Source organism: Rana temporaria, chromosome 1, assembly GCF_905171775.1.
Source record: "Rana temporaria chromosome 1, aRanTem1.1, whole genome shotgun sequence".
NCBI lineage: Eukaryota > Metazoa > Chordata > Amphibia > Anura > Ranidae > Rana > Rana temporaria.
The window spans coordinates 664,197,345-664,211,980 of record NC_053489.1 but is presented as its reverse complement, the minus strand read 5'-3'; the positions used below and the strand labels follow the sequence as shown (position 1 = coordinate 664,211,980).

Below are 14,636 nucleotides of genomic sequence, written 5' to 3'. Positions count from 1 at the left end.
CAGCTGCCTGCTGATGCTGAGACTTAGTTGCTTGCTGCAGAGAGAAGAGAGTAGGAACACCAGTGGCCAGGCCCCCTAGGCAGCAATGGGCCCTAGGTGGCCGCCTAGTTTGCCTACTGGTAGCGCCGGCCCTGTATCTAAACTACTAAGGCCGTGTACACACGGGCAAACATGTACGATGAAACCGGTCCGCCGGACCGTTTTCACCGTACATGTCTGCCCGGAGCTTTCTGTACGATGGCTGTACTAACCATCGTACAGAAATCCGCGCGTAAACAATACGCGGGGCGTGTCCGCGGTGTTGCCGCGATGATGATGCGGTGTCGCCGCGACAATGATGCGGCGACGTGGGCGGGCCTGCCAGTCAAATGCTTCCACGCATGCGTCGAAGTCATTCGACGCATGCGAGGGATGGCGGGCGCTCGGACATGTACGGTAGGTCTGTACAGACGACCGAACATGTCCGAGCGGGCAGGATTCCAGCGAACTGTTTTAAAACAAGTCCAGGAATATTTGTCCGCTTGGAAAAGGCCCGCCGGGCAAATGTTTGCTGGAATCCTGCACGCTCGGGCCTACAGACGACCGAACATGTCTGCTGAAACTGGTCCGCAGACCAGTTTCAGCAGACATGTTTGGTCGTCTGTACGGGGCCTAAGAGGTAATAAAATTCTGCACAGACTGCAAAGGGGATGAGTAACTAGTGATGATGATTCTGAATTCTCCAGTATGTCTTACAGCTGCTCTTTTAAATTGGAGATGTCACAAGAGGTACAGGATCAGAGGGCCAGATCCACAAAAGAGATACGACGGAGTAACTGCTGTTACTCCATCGTATCCCTTGTCCTAACTTTGGAACTGATCCACAGAAGCAGTTTTCCAAAGTTAGGCAGAAGATCCGGCATGTGTAATTGAATTACACTGCCGAATCTTAGGATGCAGTACCGCATCCGCCGCTGGGGGCATTTCGAGTCGAAATGCCGCTTCTAGTATGCAAATTAGCACTTAGGGCGATCCACAAAGCTTTTCAGCTTCGTTTTTTCGCCGTAAGTTTTAGTTTGCAAGTGTAAAACTAGGGCTGGTGTTACAAAGTGTAAAGTTAGTAACACCATGTAAAAGCCCATTCAAGCGACGGCATTTGGTATGCATTCCTGAGGGAGAACTCCACGGCAATTTGTAAAATCAAAACCGGCATGGGTTCCCCCCCCCAGGAGCATACCAGGCCCTTAGGTCTGGTATGGGTTGTAAGGAGACCCCCCCTACGCCGAAAAATCGACGTAGGGGGTCCCCCTACAATCCATACCAGACCCGTATCCAAAGCACGCTACCCGGCCGGTCAGGAATGGGAGTGGGGACGAGCGAGCGCCCCCCCTCCTGAGCCGTGCCAGGCCGCATGCCCTCAACATGGGGGGGTTGGGTGCTCTGGGGCAGGGGGGCGCACTGCGGGCCCCCCCACCCCAGAGCACCCTGTCCCCATGTTGATGAGGACAGGACCTCTTCCCGACAACCCTTGCCGTTGGTTGTCGGGGTCTGCGGGCGGGGGCTTATCGGAATCTGGGAGTCCCCTTTAATAAGGGGGCCCCCAGATACCGGCCCCCACCCTAAGTGAATGGATATGGGGTACATAGTACCCCTACCCATTCACCTGGAGGCAAAAAGTTAAAGTTATTAAACACACAACACAAGGGTTTTTAAAATAATTTATTAGTCTGCTCCGGAGGCCCCCCCTGTCTTCTTTAGCTCTAATACCAGGGGGGGCTTCTTCTTCCACTCTCCGGGGGTTTTCTCCGCTCTCCGGGGGGGGTTTCTTCTTCCGCTCTCCGGGGGGGGGTCTTCTCCGCTCTCCGGGGGTCTTCTTCTATCTTCGCCGCTCTCCGCTGTTGACTCGGCGCACCCCGGTTCTTCTGCAGCTGTCCGGTGCCTTCTCCTTCAGCGCTGGCTGCCTGTTATCTTCGTGTGTTAGCTCAATTACTAGCAGGCAGCCAGCGCGGTCTTCTGTGACGTCATGTTCTTCTTCTCCCTTCTTCCGATGTTGACACGTCGCCTCTTCTCACTGCAATGATGGAAGCGCGCCTTGCATCCCATTTATATAGGCATCACCGTCCCATCATGCTCCGGCAGGTACCCACGTGGTGGGTGCCTACCCACGTGCACCCACCACGTGGGTACCTACCGGAGCATGATGGGACGGTGAGGCCTATATAAATGGGATGCAAGGCGCGCTTCCATCATTACAGTGAGAAGTCGCGTCGGGTCAACATCGGAAGAAGGGAGAAGAAGAGAAGAGAAGAACATGACGTCACAGAAGACCGCGCTGGCTGCCTGTTAGTAATTGAGCTAACACACGAAGATAGCAGGCAGCCAGCGCTGAAGGAGAAGGCACCGGACAACTGGAGAAGAACCGGGGTGCGCCGAGTCAACAGTGGAGAGCGGCGAAGATAGAAGAAGCCCCCCCCCCGGAGAGCCGAGAAGACCCCCCCCGGAGAGCGGAAGAAGAAGCCCCCCCCCCCGGAGAGTGGAGAAGACCCCCGGAGAGCGGAAGAAGAAGCCCCCCCTGGTATTAGAGCTAAAGAAGACAGGGGGGGCCTCCGGAGCAGACTAATAAATTATTTTAAAAACCCTTGTGTTGTGTGTTTAATAACTTTAACTTTTTGCCTCCAGGTGAATGGGTAGGGGTACGATGTACCCCATATCCATTCACTTAGGGTGGGGGGCCCCCTTATTTGAGGGGACTCCCAGATTCCGATAAGCCCCCGCCCGCAGACCCCGACAACCAATGGCAAGGGTTGTCGGGAAGAGGTCCTGTCCTCATCAACATGGGGACAGGGTGCTCTGGGGTGGGGGGGCCCGCAGTGCGCCCCCCTGCCCCAGAGCACCCAACCCCCCCATGTTGAGGGCATGTGGCCTGGCACGGCTCAGGAGGGGTGGGGCGCTCGCTCGTCCCCACTCCCTTTCCTGACCGGCCGGGTAGCGTGCTTTGGATACGGGTCTGGTATGGATTGTAGGGGGACCCCCTACGTCGATTTTTCGGCGTAGGGGGGGTCTCCTTACAACCCATACCAGACCTAAGGACCTGGTATGCTCCTGGGGGGGGAACCCATGCCGGTTTTTTCTTTGAAAATTGGCATGGAGTTCTCCCTCAGGAATGCATGCCGAGCGACGCTGTCAAATTTTTTTTTTTTTTTCCCGACACAACTTTTTTAAGCCGGCGCGATCCACAAAACTCGGCGTAACGTAACTTCGCGCATGCGCAGTACGGCCGGCGCGGGAGCGCGCCTCATTTAAATGGGACTCGCCCCATTTGAATAGGAACGCCTTGCGCCGGCCGGATTTAAGTTACACAGCCTGAAATTTCTAGGTAAGTGCTTTGTGGATCGGGCACTTAGGTAGAAATTTTAAGGCAGTGTAACCTAAATGGGATTTTTTAAGTTGCGCCAGGTTTTTGTGGATCTGGCCCAGAGTCCCTAAAGTAGAATTATAGGCATAGTATGGTCCAGCTTGGACCAACGCAAATATTTATATACCACATCTGTCTGATTTCCCTTTGCAACTGGAAATCACTGAAGTAAGGACCGCTAATCCAGTGATCCCCAATAGCTTCTTGGGTCCTGCGCTGAGGGGCCGACCTGATGCATTCTGAACACAGGAGGCTTGGATGCTCGGCATGGGCGCCATTCATAAAAAACTCTGAATGAATACAAAGCATTCTCAGATTGGGCAATGTGGAAGGGCGGAGACGGTGATGTCATCATCATGACATATATACAGATTTTCTATGTTTAAAGTGCCTCAATAGTCCCTCAAATGGGGGTCCCCTCCACCCCCAAGTCCCATAGCAGCTGCATGGGCTGCTATAGCTATTGTTACACCACTGGATGGAACTGAAGAATAGATGCATGGGCTTTGGAGGGAAGTGTTGATCCATGGTGTGCTGGCGAATATGTTCACTTAAACATAGGAGGGGCTGGGGGAGCTGGACACGGAGCTTCCAGTGCTCTCCAAGTTAACCTGGGTTCCACAAGCTCCCCGCCCAAAGTGATTCCCGTCACAACTTTGCCCTGGCAGCTGGAAATCACTGATGTAAGGACCGCTAATCCAGTGATTCCCAATAGCTTCTTGGGTCCTGCGCTGAGGTGCCGACCTGATGCATTCTGAACACAGGAGGCTGGCTGATCTGCATGGGCACAAGAAAATTCGCGCTAACCCAAGAATATAGATTAAATTAATAAAGCATAAAAAATATATAGGTATGTTAAACCGGAAGGCAGCAATAAACAGTGCATATACACATAAATACTAGTAGAAAATAAAAAACTGCGCCAACTCAATACAACTAGCTGTGATGCCGGAACAGAATCAATACACTGATCAAAGTGAAACAATCCTAAAAATGTCCCAATAATAATGGAGCGATAGGTGTAACAATAGGGGTATTCAGCTGGAATCTGACAACACCGCAGTGCAGGACAAAAACATCAGTGAAACCACCACCACATAGACAGCCTCTTACCAGATTGATAAGAGGAAATAGCCTTAAGCAGATAAACCACACAGTGATGACACCGGGTCCAGGGAAATCCAGATCCAATCCTCCAAGGGAAGAACCAGCTGCCCGGGGAATCCTTAATTCATCCACAGAAGAAGTAGCTACCCCTTCAGTCAGAAGTTCCGTGGGTCACAATTAAGCAGAATCATAAAAGCATTTAAAATAGATGCCGGCCACAAAGAACCCTTCCTCATTCAAAATAAGCGCGGTAGCGTCACTGAGCGCACGTCCCAGACGCGTTTCGTCATGGATTGATCTGCATGGGCACCATTCAGAAATGCTCTGAATGAATACAAAGCATTCTCAGATTGGGCAAGGTGGAAGGGTAGGGGGCGGTGATTTCGTCATCATGACCTATACACAGATTTTCTATGTTTAAATTGCCTCAATAGTCCCTCAAATGGGGGTCCCCTCCACCCACAGGTCCCATAGCAGCTGCATGAGCTGCTATAGCTATTGTTACACCACTGGATGGAACTGAAGAATAGATGTATGAGCTGTGATCTGCAAGTATTTATAGCAGGCTGAAAGAGGGGGCTAGTCTAATGAGTAGAAGACCTCAGCAGTGGGTATACTCAAAGCAAAATCTGATAACCTAATGCAGCCAGAAACATTTTGAAAAGCGGGCAGGGGCATAAATACATGTAAAAAAAGTGGGGGGGGGGGTAATTAAACGTTAATAATAAACGATGAAGCAAATATGCTACACGGAGAGAATGTGGCAAGGGTGAATTCGGGACTCATTAACCCTTTGCAGCGCAGGACACGGCCAGCTGGCTCCCCCCCTCCCCGTCAGCGATCGTTACCTGGGATTAATATTCCGTTGGTGGGTGAGCACGTCTAATAATGGCACAGCAAGAAGTAGGCTGCATCTGTTATGGATTTATGTACAAATTTAGCTCCTCACACCTCTGACACCCAAGATGTCTCCACTTAAAAATACTCGCTGGCACAGCGTACTTTGCGCCACCACTTCCTGATACAATATTGCCACCACTCTCCTGTTCCCCGCATCATTTCCTTTATGTTTATATATTTCTACTTCATTAGTGCTGTCTGAAGGGTGATTAGATCCTTCAAACATTTTACAGAGGTTAAACGTTGATTAAGATTTAATTATTACTGTAAATAGCATAGTATGACATATGGTGCAAAACCTGACATATGTGCATTTGAATAAATGAAGTGCGATTTCCCATGATGCTCCAGTAGCTGTTTAACAGCTTTGCTGAAGGGTTATGTCGCACCTCATGTCTATCTCGCTTTCATGTTATATTTTGTTGGTTTTTGCAGCTCAAAACTAAGATTTTTTTTTTTTCCTGTTGTGTGTTTTTTTTTTTTTTTAGCGTGTGTTGTGTTTGTGTGTTTTTTTTTTCTTTCCAACATTGAATATTTTAAATACCTAAATTGTTTGCTACTATGTTATCCTAATTTGTTAAACTAGGTTAAACATATTTAAGGTTCTAGATTTAGATTCTCTTTTTTTGGCTTTTTGAGAAAGGGGGCGATTTTGATTTTCTACGCACAAGATTTAGCTCATTTATTTTCTTTGCATGTGTTTTGTCAGCATCGGAATGGAAATGTTATGGCTAATGAACTTGGCTGAACCTTTTGTTAATGAAATTGGAAGACCCGACAAACACCTTTTTACTTCAAGGAGCTTAGTGAATAGCTTTGCAGCACAGATTGTATATTCTTTCTGTGTTTGCGTGGGTTTTGTATGATTTGTATGATTAATTAAAGGTTCACTTTTTTTTTCTTTAAAATAACAAACATTTCATACTTGACTCCACTGTGCAGTTAGTTTTGCACAGAGTGGCCCCCGATCGTCCACTTCTGATGGTCCCACGGTGACTCTCGTGGCTCCTACCTGCAAGAGCTAACCCCCTCTGGGAAGCTCTATCCCAAGGGGGTTAGTTTGCGGGGGTGCTCCCGTGTCATACATTCGGCATCCATAGATGCCAATTGTATGACTCAGCCCCGCCCCCAGCGGCCGCGTCATTGGATTCGATTGACAGCAGCGGGAGCCAATGGATGCGCTGCTATCAATCTATCCAATGAAGAGCCGATCAGGAATGGGGAGAACAATGCAGGAATTCGCCCTCCGAGATTCGGGGCTCAGGTAAGTAAAGCGGGAGCTCGGGGGGGTGGTGACTGCAAGGTGTTTTTTCACCTTAATGCATAGGATGCATTAAAGCAGAGGTTCACCCAAAAAACAAGTATATAACATTACATTCTGTATACCTCAAACATGTACAGTATGCTTTTTTTTTTGGGGGGGAGGGGTGTACATACCCAATACCTATGCGACAAAATAAAAGCCTACAACCCCAATCGCGCTCTGCGATCCTCCAACCAAAATGTACTCCAAATCCCCAAAACCAGATACAAGTCCAAAGGAGAAAGAAGGAGAACCACTTGGCCTTTAGGAGAAAGATCAAAACCCACCTCTTCTGAGCTCAAGGAAGAAGTGGTCAAACAAGCGCCCAGAGGCGATTCAGTTCGCATGTGTAGCGCTATATAAGTTTTTCACTCACTCACATACGGTATTATCGCTATTTTCCACCTGGCTTCCGGGTACTAGCTCCCGTGGGAGTAGGCGTTCCTATGCAGTGGAGCAGTGTCATGTGGGACTTCGCCCAGATGATTGACGTGCCTGACAAAAACTTCCCCCAGGCAGATAAGGGGCGTCACGAGTTTCTGAAACTAGCCGAACTGCGAGTCGGCTCTATACGGCGCCTGCGCACCAACTAGGAGCCGTGTAGAGCTGACTGCGCAGGCGCCGTATAGAGTCGACTCGCAGTTCAGCTAGTTTCAGAAACTAGTGACGCCCCTTATCCACCGGGGGGGAAGTTTTTGTCAGGCACGTCAATCGTCTGGGCGAAGTCCCACATGACACTGCGCCACTGCATAGGAACGCCTACTCCCGCGGGAGCTAGTACCCGGAAGCCAGGTGAAAAATAGCGATAATACCGTATGTACACCCCCCCAAAAAAAAAAGCATACTGTACATGTTTGAGGTATACAGAATGTAATGTTATATACTTGTTTTTTGGGTGAACCTCCACTTTAAGGTGAAAAAACACGAAGGTTTACAACCCCTTTAATCTTTATTAATCCTAATTTACCCAAAACTGTAAAATATGTGAGTGGTCGTGGTGAGGATGGTTGAGTTTAAGCTCCAGTAAGCAAGAGAATGTTGGGAAGACTTCGGAGTTCTGGGTACAGCAGTGCGGAATATGTCAGTATGTAAATATATAATAATAGTTTGTAACTATAGTAAAGGTAATAGAATGTAAGCTCTGTTGACCAGAAACTGAAGTGAGCGAGTTGGTGTTGTCTTTAAAGCCCCCTGCCTCAGAGTACCTGTGCATATCCCAACAACTGTCTACCGTGCAACCATGGCTTTCTTGGATAATGTCATGCCAATGTTACCTCTGGATTTTGTACCGTATACCCCGTTCATGCTAGCTTTGCCCAACTATCATTACACATCATGATGTAGCTCCATACCTTTTCTGTACGTCCGAGCCCTTTCTAGAGCCCAATGCTTACAGCTACCCAAATCTTTGTGGTTCTTATGTTCCGAATTGTTTCAAATTAGTGGTGGTGTTGAGTTCTACAGCTGAAAATGTCTTAACGGAGAAGTAGGGCCAAAGCTCTTCTCCTGTGGGTCACAGTAGTGTACTTGGTTCTGCACTTCTGTGACCTATGATCAGCTGACAGCGGGCTAAAGTCCACTGTTGGTTCACCTCACTCAGCTGGTTCATACTCTGGAGGTATCCCAACTTTAAAGGGTATGTTCATCTTTACAGAAAATATGTAAGGTGAACTTACGCTGGACCCCCTCCTCATCCGCTGTGAAACACCAGGGCGCCACTTCACCAGTCCAGGAAATTAAAAATCCCCGAGATGTAATCTCCTATCCATACCTCTAGGCGTGTACAGATAGGAGGCATAGGTATTCTAATTGGTTGGCACTGTCACATGGATGGAGCTGACCAATAAGAACCCACCTAGCCCATCCTGTCGGTGCTGGACAAGAGGAGAGGAAGCCAGGAGGATTTTAAATCCCTGGACTGGTAATGCGACGCTCGGGTGTCTCACAATGGGTGATCGTGGGACTCCTGTATAGTAGGAAAAGGTCCAGGGGATCGGGAAGGAGTCCAGTGTAATTTCACCTTACAGATTTTCTGTAAAGGTGAACTTACACTTTAATGTCAGGATCCAACCAAATGCCTGCCTGGCTGGTGGCTCAGTCTCTCAGCCTGCCACTGAGAGGCTGAGCCAGTCACTTCCGCCCCCTCAACAGCCTGGAGCTCCAGTGAGCACTGGAGAGGCAGAGCATTGAGCCGGTCACTGGTTCTTTGCTCACTGAAAACCCGAGAACCAAGCGAGCAGCGGTCTTTGATCGCTTAGTTCTCAGTCTTGGAGGCAACCAGAGACAGATGCAGCATTGGAGCAATGGTGCATCCACCTAGCTGAGTATGGTTTATTTGGTTTCTCCAACACTTCTCTTTTAAAGAAGGTGTTTAATTATCCTTTTTATTTTACAGTTCTGTCCCCTATGAAATGAAGTACATGTAGTACATTTTGCCATGTGTCTTTCTAACTCTAGTAATGAGGTCTGACCTGTCCCTTTCGGTCCTGCAGCAGCTGATTGAACAACAACTATCAAGAAGACGGCTGATTCATAGCTACAGCTGGTCTTGGCTGTGAGCACTTTTCTTAGACAAGCAATGGCGAGAGGAATGCACAGGGAGGGGGGCCTCAGCATTATTGTCTTGAAGACATCTCCTTCATAGCTGTTGTTGGATTGGCTGTGGCAGAAAGGAAGGGGGCAGGTCGGGCACCTCAATAGTAAAACAGTCCATAGATTATGCCATTTTCTTTCCTTTCACCATGGGTGGAAGGAATGAAAATTGCTCAATTCCCCTCTCAACACAGTCAGTAATGAAGGAAGAATCCCTCCCATAGCACTATTGTTCTGCTGGTGGGGCACTTTCTCTACTGAAAGAACACAATGGGCTAGATTCAGGTAGGGGCGCGCATAGTTACGGCGGCGCAGCGTATTGTATTTACGCTACGCCAATGCAACTTACAAGAGCAAGTGCAGTATTCACAAAGCACTTGCTCCGTAAGTTGCTGCGGCGTAGCGTAAATGGGGCCGGCGTAAGCGCGCGGAATTCAAATGTGGAAGGGGGGCGTGTGTTTTATGTAAATCTATGATGACCTGACATGCGCCGTCCGTGTACATATCCCAGTGTGCATTGCTCCCAAGTACGGCGCAACGACGTATTGGTTTCGACGTGAACGTAAATTACGTCCAGCCCTATTCGCGAACGACTTACGCAAACGACGTAAAAAATGTAAATTTCGAAGCGGGAACGACGTCCATACTTAACATTGGGTGCGCCTCCTAATAGCAGGAGCAACCTTTCGCAGAAAAAGCCTAACGTAAACGATGTAAATAAATTGCGCCGGCCGTACGTACGTTTGTGAATCGGCGTATCTAGGTAATTTGCATATTCTACGCCGAAAACAATGGAAGCGCCCCTAGCGTCCAACGTAATATTGCACACAATTATACGCCGCTGCATTCAAGTTACGTCGGCGGAGGAAGCCTATTTTTTCGACGTATCTGCCTTGGAGAATCGGCGTGAAGCTACGCCGACGCAGATTTGAAATTATGAATAATTTAAATAAATGATACCTGAATCTAGCCCAATGATCACTGCTGGTGGCTATAGCAGTAATCGCATGAAACAAAATCTGACAGGTTGGTTGTACTGAAGTCGATCCTTTCTATGGTGTTGTACACTATGCGTAGCGCACTCTGTACACAGCGCAACCCTGAACTCTGCACTCTGTACACAGTGCACCCCTGAACTCTGCACTCTGTACACAGTGCACCCCTGAACGCTGTACATAGTGCACCCCTGAACACTGTACATAGTGCACCCCTGAACTCTGTACATAGCGCACTTCTGAACTTTGCACTCTGTACATAACGCACTCCTGAAATGTACACTCTGTACATAACGCGCTCCTATACTCTGCACTTTGTACACAATGCACTCCTGAACTCTGCACTCTGTACATAATGCACTCCTGCACTCTGTATGTAATGCACTTTTGTACTCCGTACAAAGTGCACCCCTAAAAAGAATAGATACAATTGGCCCTTTCAGGACAACTATTCTGTTGATGCGGTTTGCAACCCCTGATGATCATGTGAAAGATCCTTGTACATGGGGCTTTATTTACCAACCTTGTTGAAAGCCTTCCATTTACAAGTAAAGGGGGACAGCATCTAATAGAGAGAAAATATTAATCGTATCTTGGAAGGTAGTAAAAAAAAATCACTTTCATGATACTTGAACCGTAGACTCTCGGCAGCCCGCCGCTTTAGCGCTCTTTTCCCATGTTCAATTACCAGCCCAGCGTCTCCACCTGACATCTATAATTGAGACGATGATGTCTATAACATATGTTTACATTTATGGATCACTAAACAGATTTGGTAACTTCCTACACTCTTTCCTGCATTATGGCGAGAGATAATAATCAGAAGTAAATGCAACACATTATGGCACCCACTATCAAAACATTTCAAAATATTAATTTATGAAGCATCGGTAAATTATGTAACTCATCAGGGTTTGCGGTCTTTATATTATAACGTCTGTCTTCCATCGAACACACGTATAGAAATTCAGTTCATTGCATGCAGAGTGAGAATTCTCTAAGGACCGTCCGGTGACCACGCTACATAAGCTGGGCATGCCATGGTTGGAGGAGAGGTTCAGTGGTCACAGTTGGTACTTTTAATGGTCTGTCCATTGTTTATTTCTGATTGGCTTCTATGCAGAGCTGCACCAGATTTTCCATTCTCCAGTTTTAGAAAATCAACCCTATTTGTCCTGGTGAGTTGAGGTGAAATGTTCAAATGAGGGCATCTGTTCTGGTGACAAGAGGGCATTTAGCCTTGTTCACACTGGTGCGATTTATCATGTGATTTGACAGTTCCAAACTGCATGACAAGTCGCACCAAACTGACGAACCATCTATGACCGGCTTAAAGCGGAAGTAAACCCATCAATTTAACAGTTTCAAAAAGCAGTTACATTCCTGGCATGCCGGGAATACTAACTGTCACATTGGTTGTGCTCTCAACCAAACTGTCAAACCATCCAATGGCTGGTGTCATAACTGATCACATGTGCAGCATCATGGCAGTTGAAGATTAAACAGAGGCCAGATGGCAGCTTCCTTGCCTGAAAATTATAGGAGGGTTTACTTCCACTTTAAGAAACACCCTAGATTTGCATTTAACGCTATCTATATTATTATTATACACAATTTATATAGCGCCAACAGTTTATGCAGCGCTTTACAATGTAGAGGGGGGGGGGGGGCAGCACAATTACAGTACAGGTCAATACAGAAGGTACAGGAGGGCTCTGCTTGTAGAACTTACATTCTAAAGGGAGGGGGTGGTACAAAAGGTAATAGCTGCAGAGAATGATTTGATGGGGGTGGCTCTGGGACAGTTGTTAGGTGGGTGTGGGATAGACTTCTCTGAATAAATGAATTTTCAGGGATCTCCTAAAGGTGGACAGGGTAGGGGCTGATCGGACATATCGGGGCAGGGAGTTCCAGAGGATGGGAGAGGCTCTGAAGAAGTCCTGATATCCCTGGCGTTTTGTTGTCTGAAAATTTGAGAACCAGCTCTCAAATTTTTGTTGTCGGAAATTCCGATAGCAAATGTCCGATGGAGCCTACACACGGTTGGAATATCCGACCAAAAGCTCCCATTGAAAAGCTCCCTCCACATCTCTCCCATCTCCTGCAGGAGTGGGAGGCTATATGGCGTCGGTTTTTTTCACTTTTGCCCTGTCTCAGGAGTGCTGGGATTCCTTTTGCTATGGTTGGTTGCTGACCGAATAGTGGATTTGATTATCTATCACCCACCCCCCATGGTTCTGGAACCCTCTTGGATTAAGGAGCCCCCTTGGGCATTGGATGTGTCACCCAGTCTGGCCACTATTTTGGTGTTGGTGCGCCCACGCCTCCCTGGGGATAATCCAGGTATTCTTTGTTTGGGAGAAGAAAACATTTTACTGTTCAATTTCCCTGAAGAAGGATGTAAATTTGAAACGCGTCAAACGACCATCCATGCCCTTAGCTTTGTCCTGGGGCACACGATGATCTACAGTAGTAATTTTTTCTAGTTTGATATTTTTATCTGTATTTTGATATGTTATTGTGATATTTAGTATTTATATTTTGTATAAAACTTATATATTTTTATGACCTTAGTTGTCATTTCTATTTATGGTTGCCCGAAAAATCCCACCTTGTTTAGAGGTATCCAATTTTTCATTTGATTTAGGGATGTTGGCAACATCATGCCCTTACACATGAGCCAAGTTTTTCTATTTTCTTGAACATTTGTTGTTGTAAATTCCGAGTGTGTGTACACGACATATGATCTGTTCTTGTATACTTACAAATTTTGTGTTGCAGTGTTCTTTCTCACCGTTGCCTAACGGTAACTTTTATCTTTGAATCCTTCACAGATTGAGACCTCTCAACTAGAGCCAGAGATCGCAAAGAACACCACCTGCCTCACGGTGGTCTACAACAAAGGATTGTAAGCCAAAATCCATCACCTCATCACGGAGCAGCGAGGAAGAGCCCCCTAGTCACTCAGCGTGGAGCGGAGAAGAGACAAGTGCACCTGTACTCTTCTTCTCTGACAGCTGGGAAATTTTCACACCTTCACTCCACTGTACCTCACCAGACTAGTAGACACGCCACATTCAAGGTTTAGCATCGCTGCAGGGAGGACAAGAAGCTGCACAAATCTGCACCAAAAGCTCAATCAACATCTTTAGTCTTCAGATGAAGAATACATAACCCACCATTACTGCATGAAGAGTGAATCTACCCACGTGCCAAGCCTGCAGACCCAGTTTAATGTCCAAAACACGTTGACTGATGCCACATGGCCCGGTTTTGATCTTGTTGGGCATAGTCTAAAGCCATATGGCAACAAATGATGTCACCTGTCTCGCTCCTGTGCCCATTAGACGCAGGTGGACGTCGCACAACTAGGTCCTGTTTTGATTTTAGGCAAAGCTTGCGCCCACATGTCCCAGTCCTGTTTTTACTGGACCCGGTGGGGTTTTAATGAAGGTGACCCTTTTTCATTAACATCAGCTGATGTCACATGACCCAGCTTTGTGTCTATTATCAGATTTTACAACACTAACAAATGACACAGATTTGTAGGCCTGGCCTTGTGTCATTCTTCTAGATCTCAGGTTCACAGATTTTAGTTGTTTCGTGAGAATAGTCCATTTTGGTGGAGTGTAGACTCAGGAGTTTCACAGTCATGTTGGGATCACTTATGCCACGTGCACACGGCCGGAATTTCCAATGGAAAAAGTCAGATTGGAGCTTTTCATCGGATATTCCGACCGTGTGTATGCCCTATCGGACTTTTTCTGGCGGAATTTCCGACGAACTTAGATAGAGAGCAGGTTCTCTATTTTTCCGTCAGAAATTCCGACAGAGCTTTGCCCGATGGAAAGTCCGGCTGTGTGTACGCGGCGTTACTGTAGCTGTAAACGTGTAAATTAAAGGGGAATTAACTTCTAGGTTCTTTAAAATCACTCAGTCCACATTTATCACTGAGTGGTACAGTATATTTTGTGGAGTATTTCAAGATGTCCTTTACTTCCAGTGGGTCTTTCTGGAAATCATGTGCACATCTGGGTCTGTTGTGTACAAAACCTACTCACAGAGGGACGCCTCAGGTCATGTTGTCTTTATTGCGGGGTCATATTCATTCTTGGGGACCCATCCAGACCTGGAAAAGCTCTGGACATCAAGTGCTCAATTAGAATAGTTTTCATACAATATCTCTATATCTACAATGCAAAGTATTTTATTTGATGGTTTTCTCTCATTTTGTTATGGGGCTTTCTCTCACTTCTTCACTAAACCCTGTATTCTATCTCATTGCATCCTGTTTTAAAATACATTATGGGGCTAGTCCCATCACGCACTTTATGGGCAAAAGTTT

General features: G+C 47.2%; 1 protein-coding gene across 1 annotated transcript in view; it reads left to right on the top strand.

Annotated features, from left to right (window-relative positions):
- The window catches only part of SFXN5 (sideroflexin 5), a 354,774-nt gene extending 340,723 nt beyond the window's left edge, over positions 1–14,051 (top strand). Inside the window, exon 14 of the mRNA XM_040335556.1 lies at positions 13,126–14,051. Coding sequence (XP_040191490.1) covers positions 13,126–13,203 — 78 coding nt within the window. The 3' untranslated portion in view covers positions 13,204–14,051. The remainder of the gene's footprint in view (positions 1–13,125) is intronic.
- The last annotated feature ends 585 nt before the right edge of the window (positions 14,052–14,636 follow it).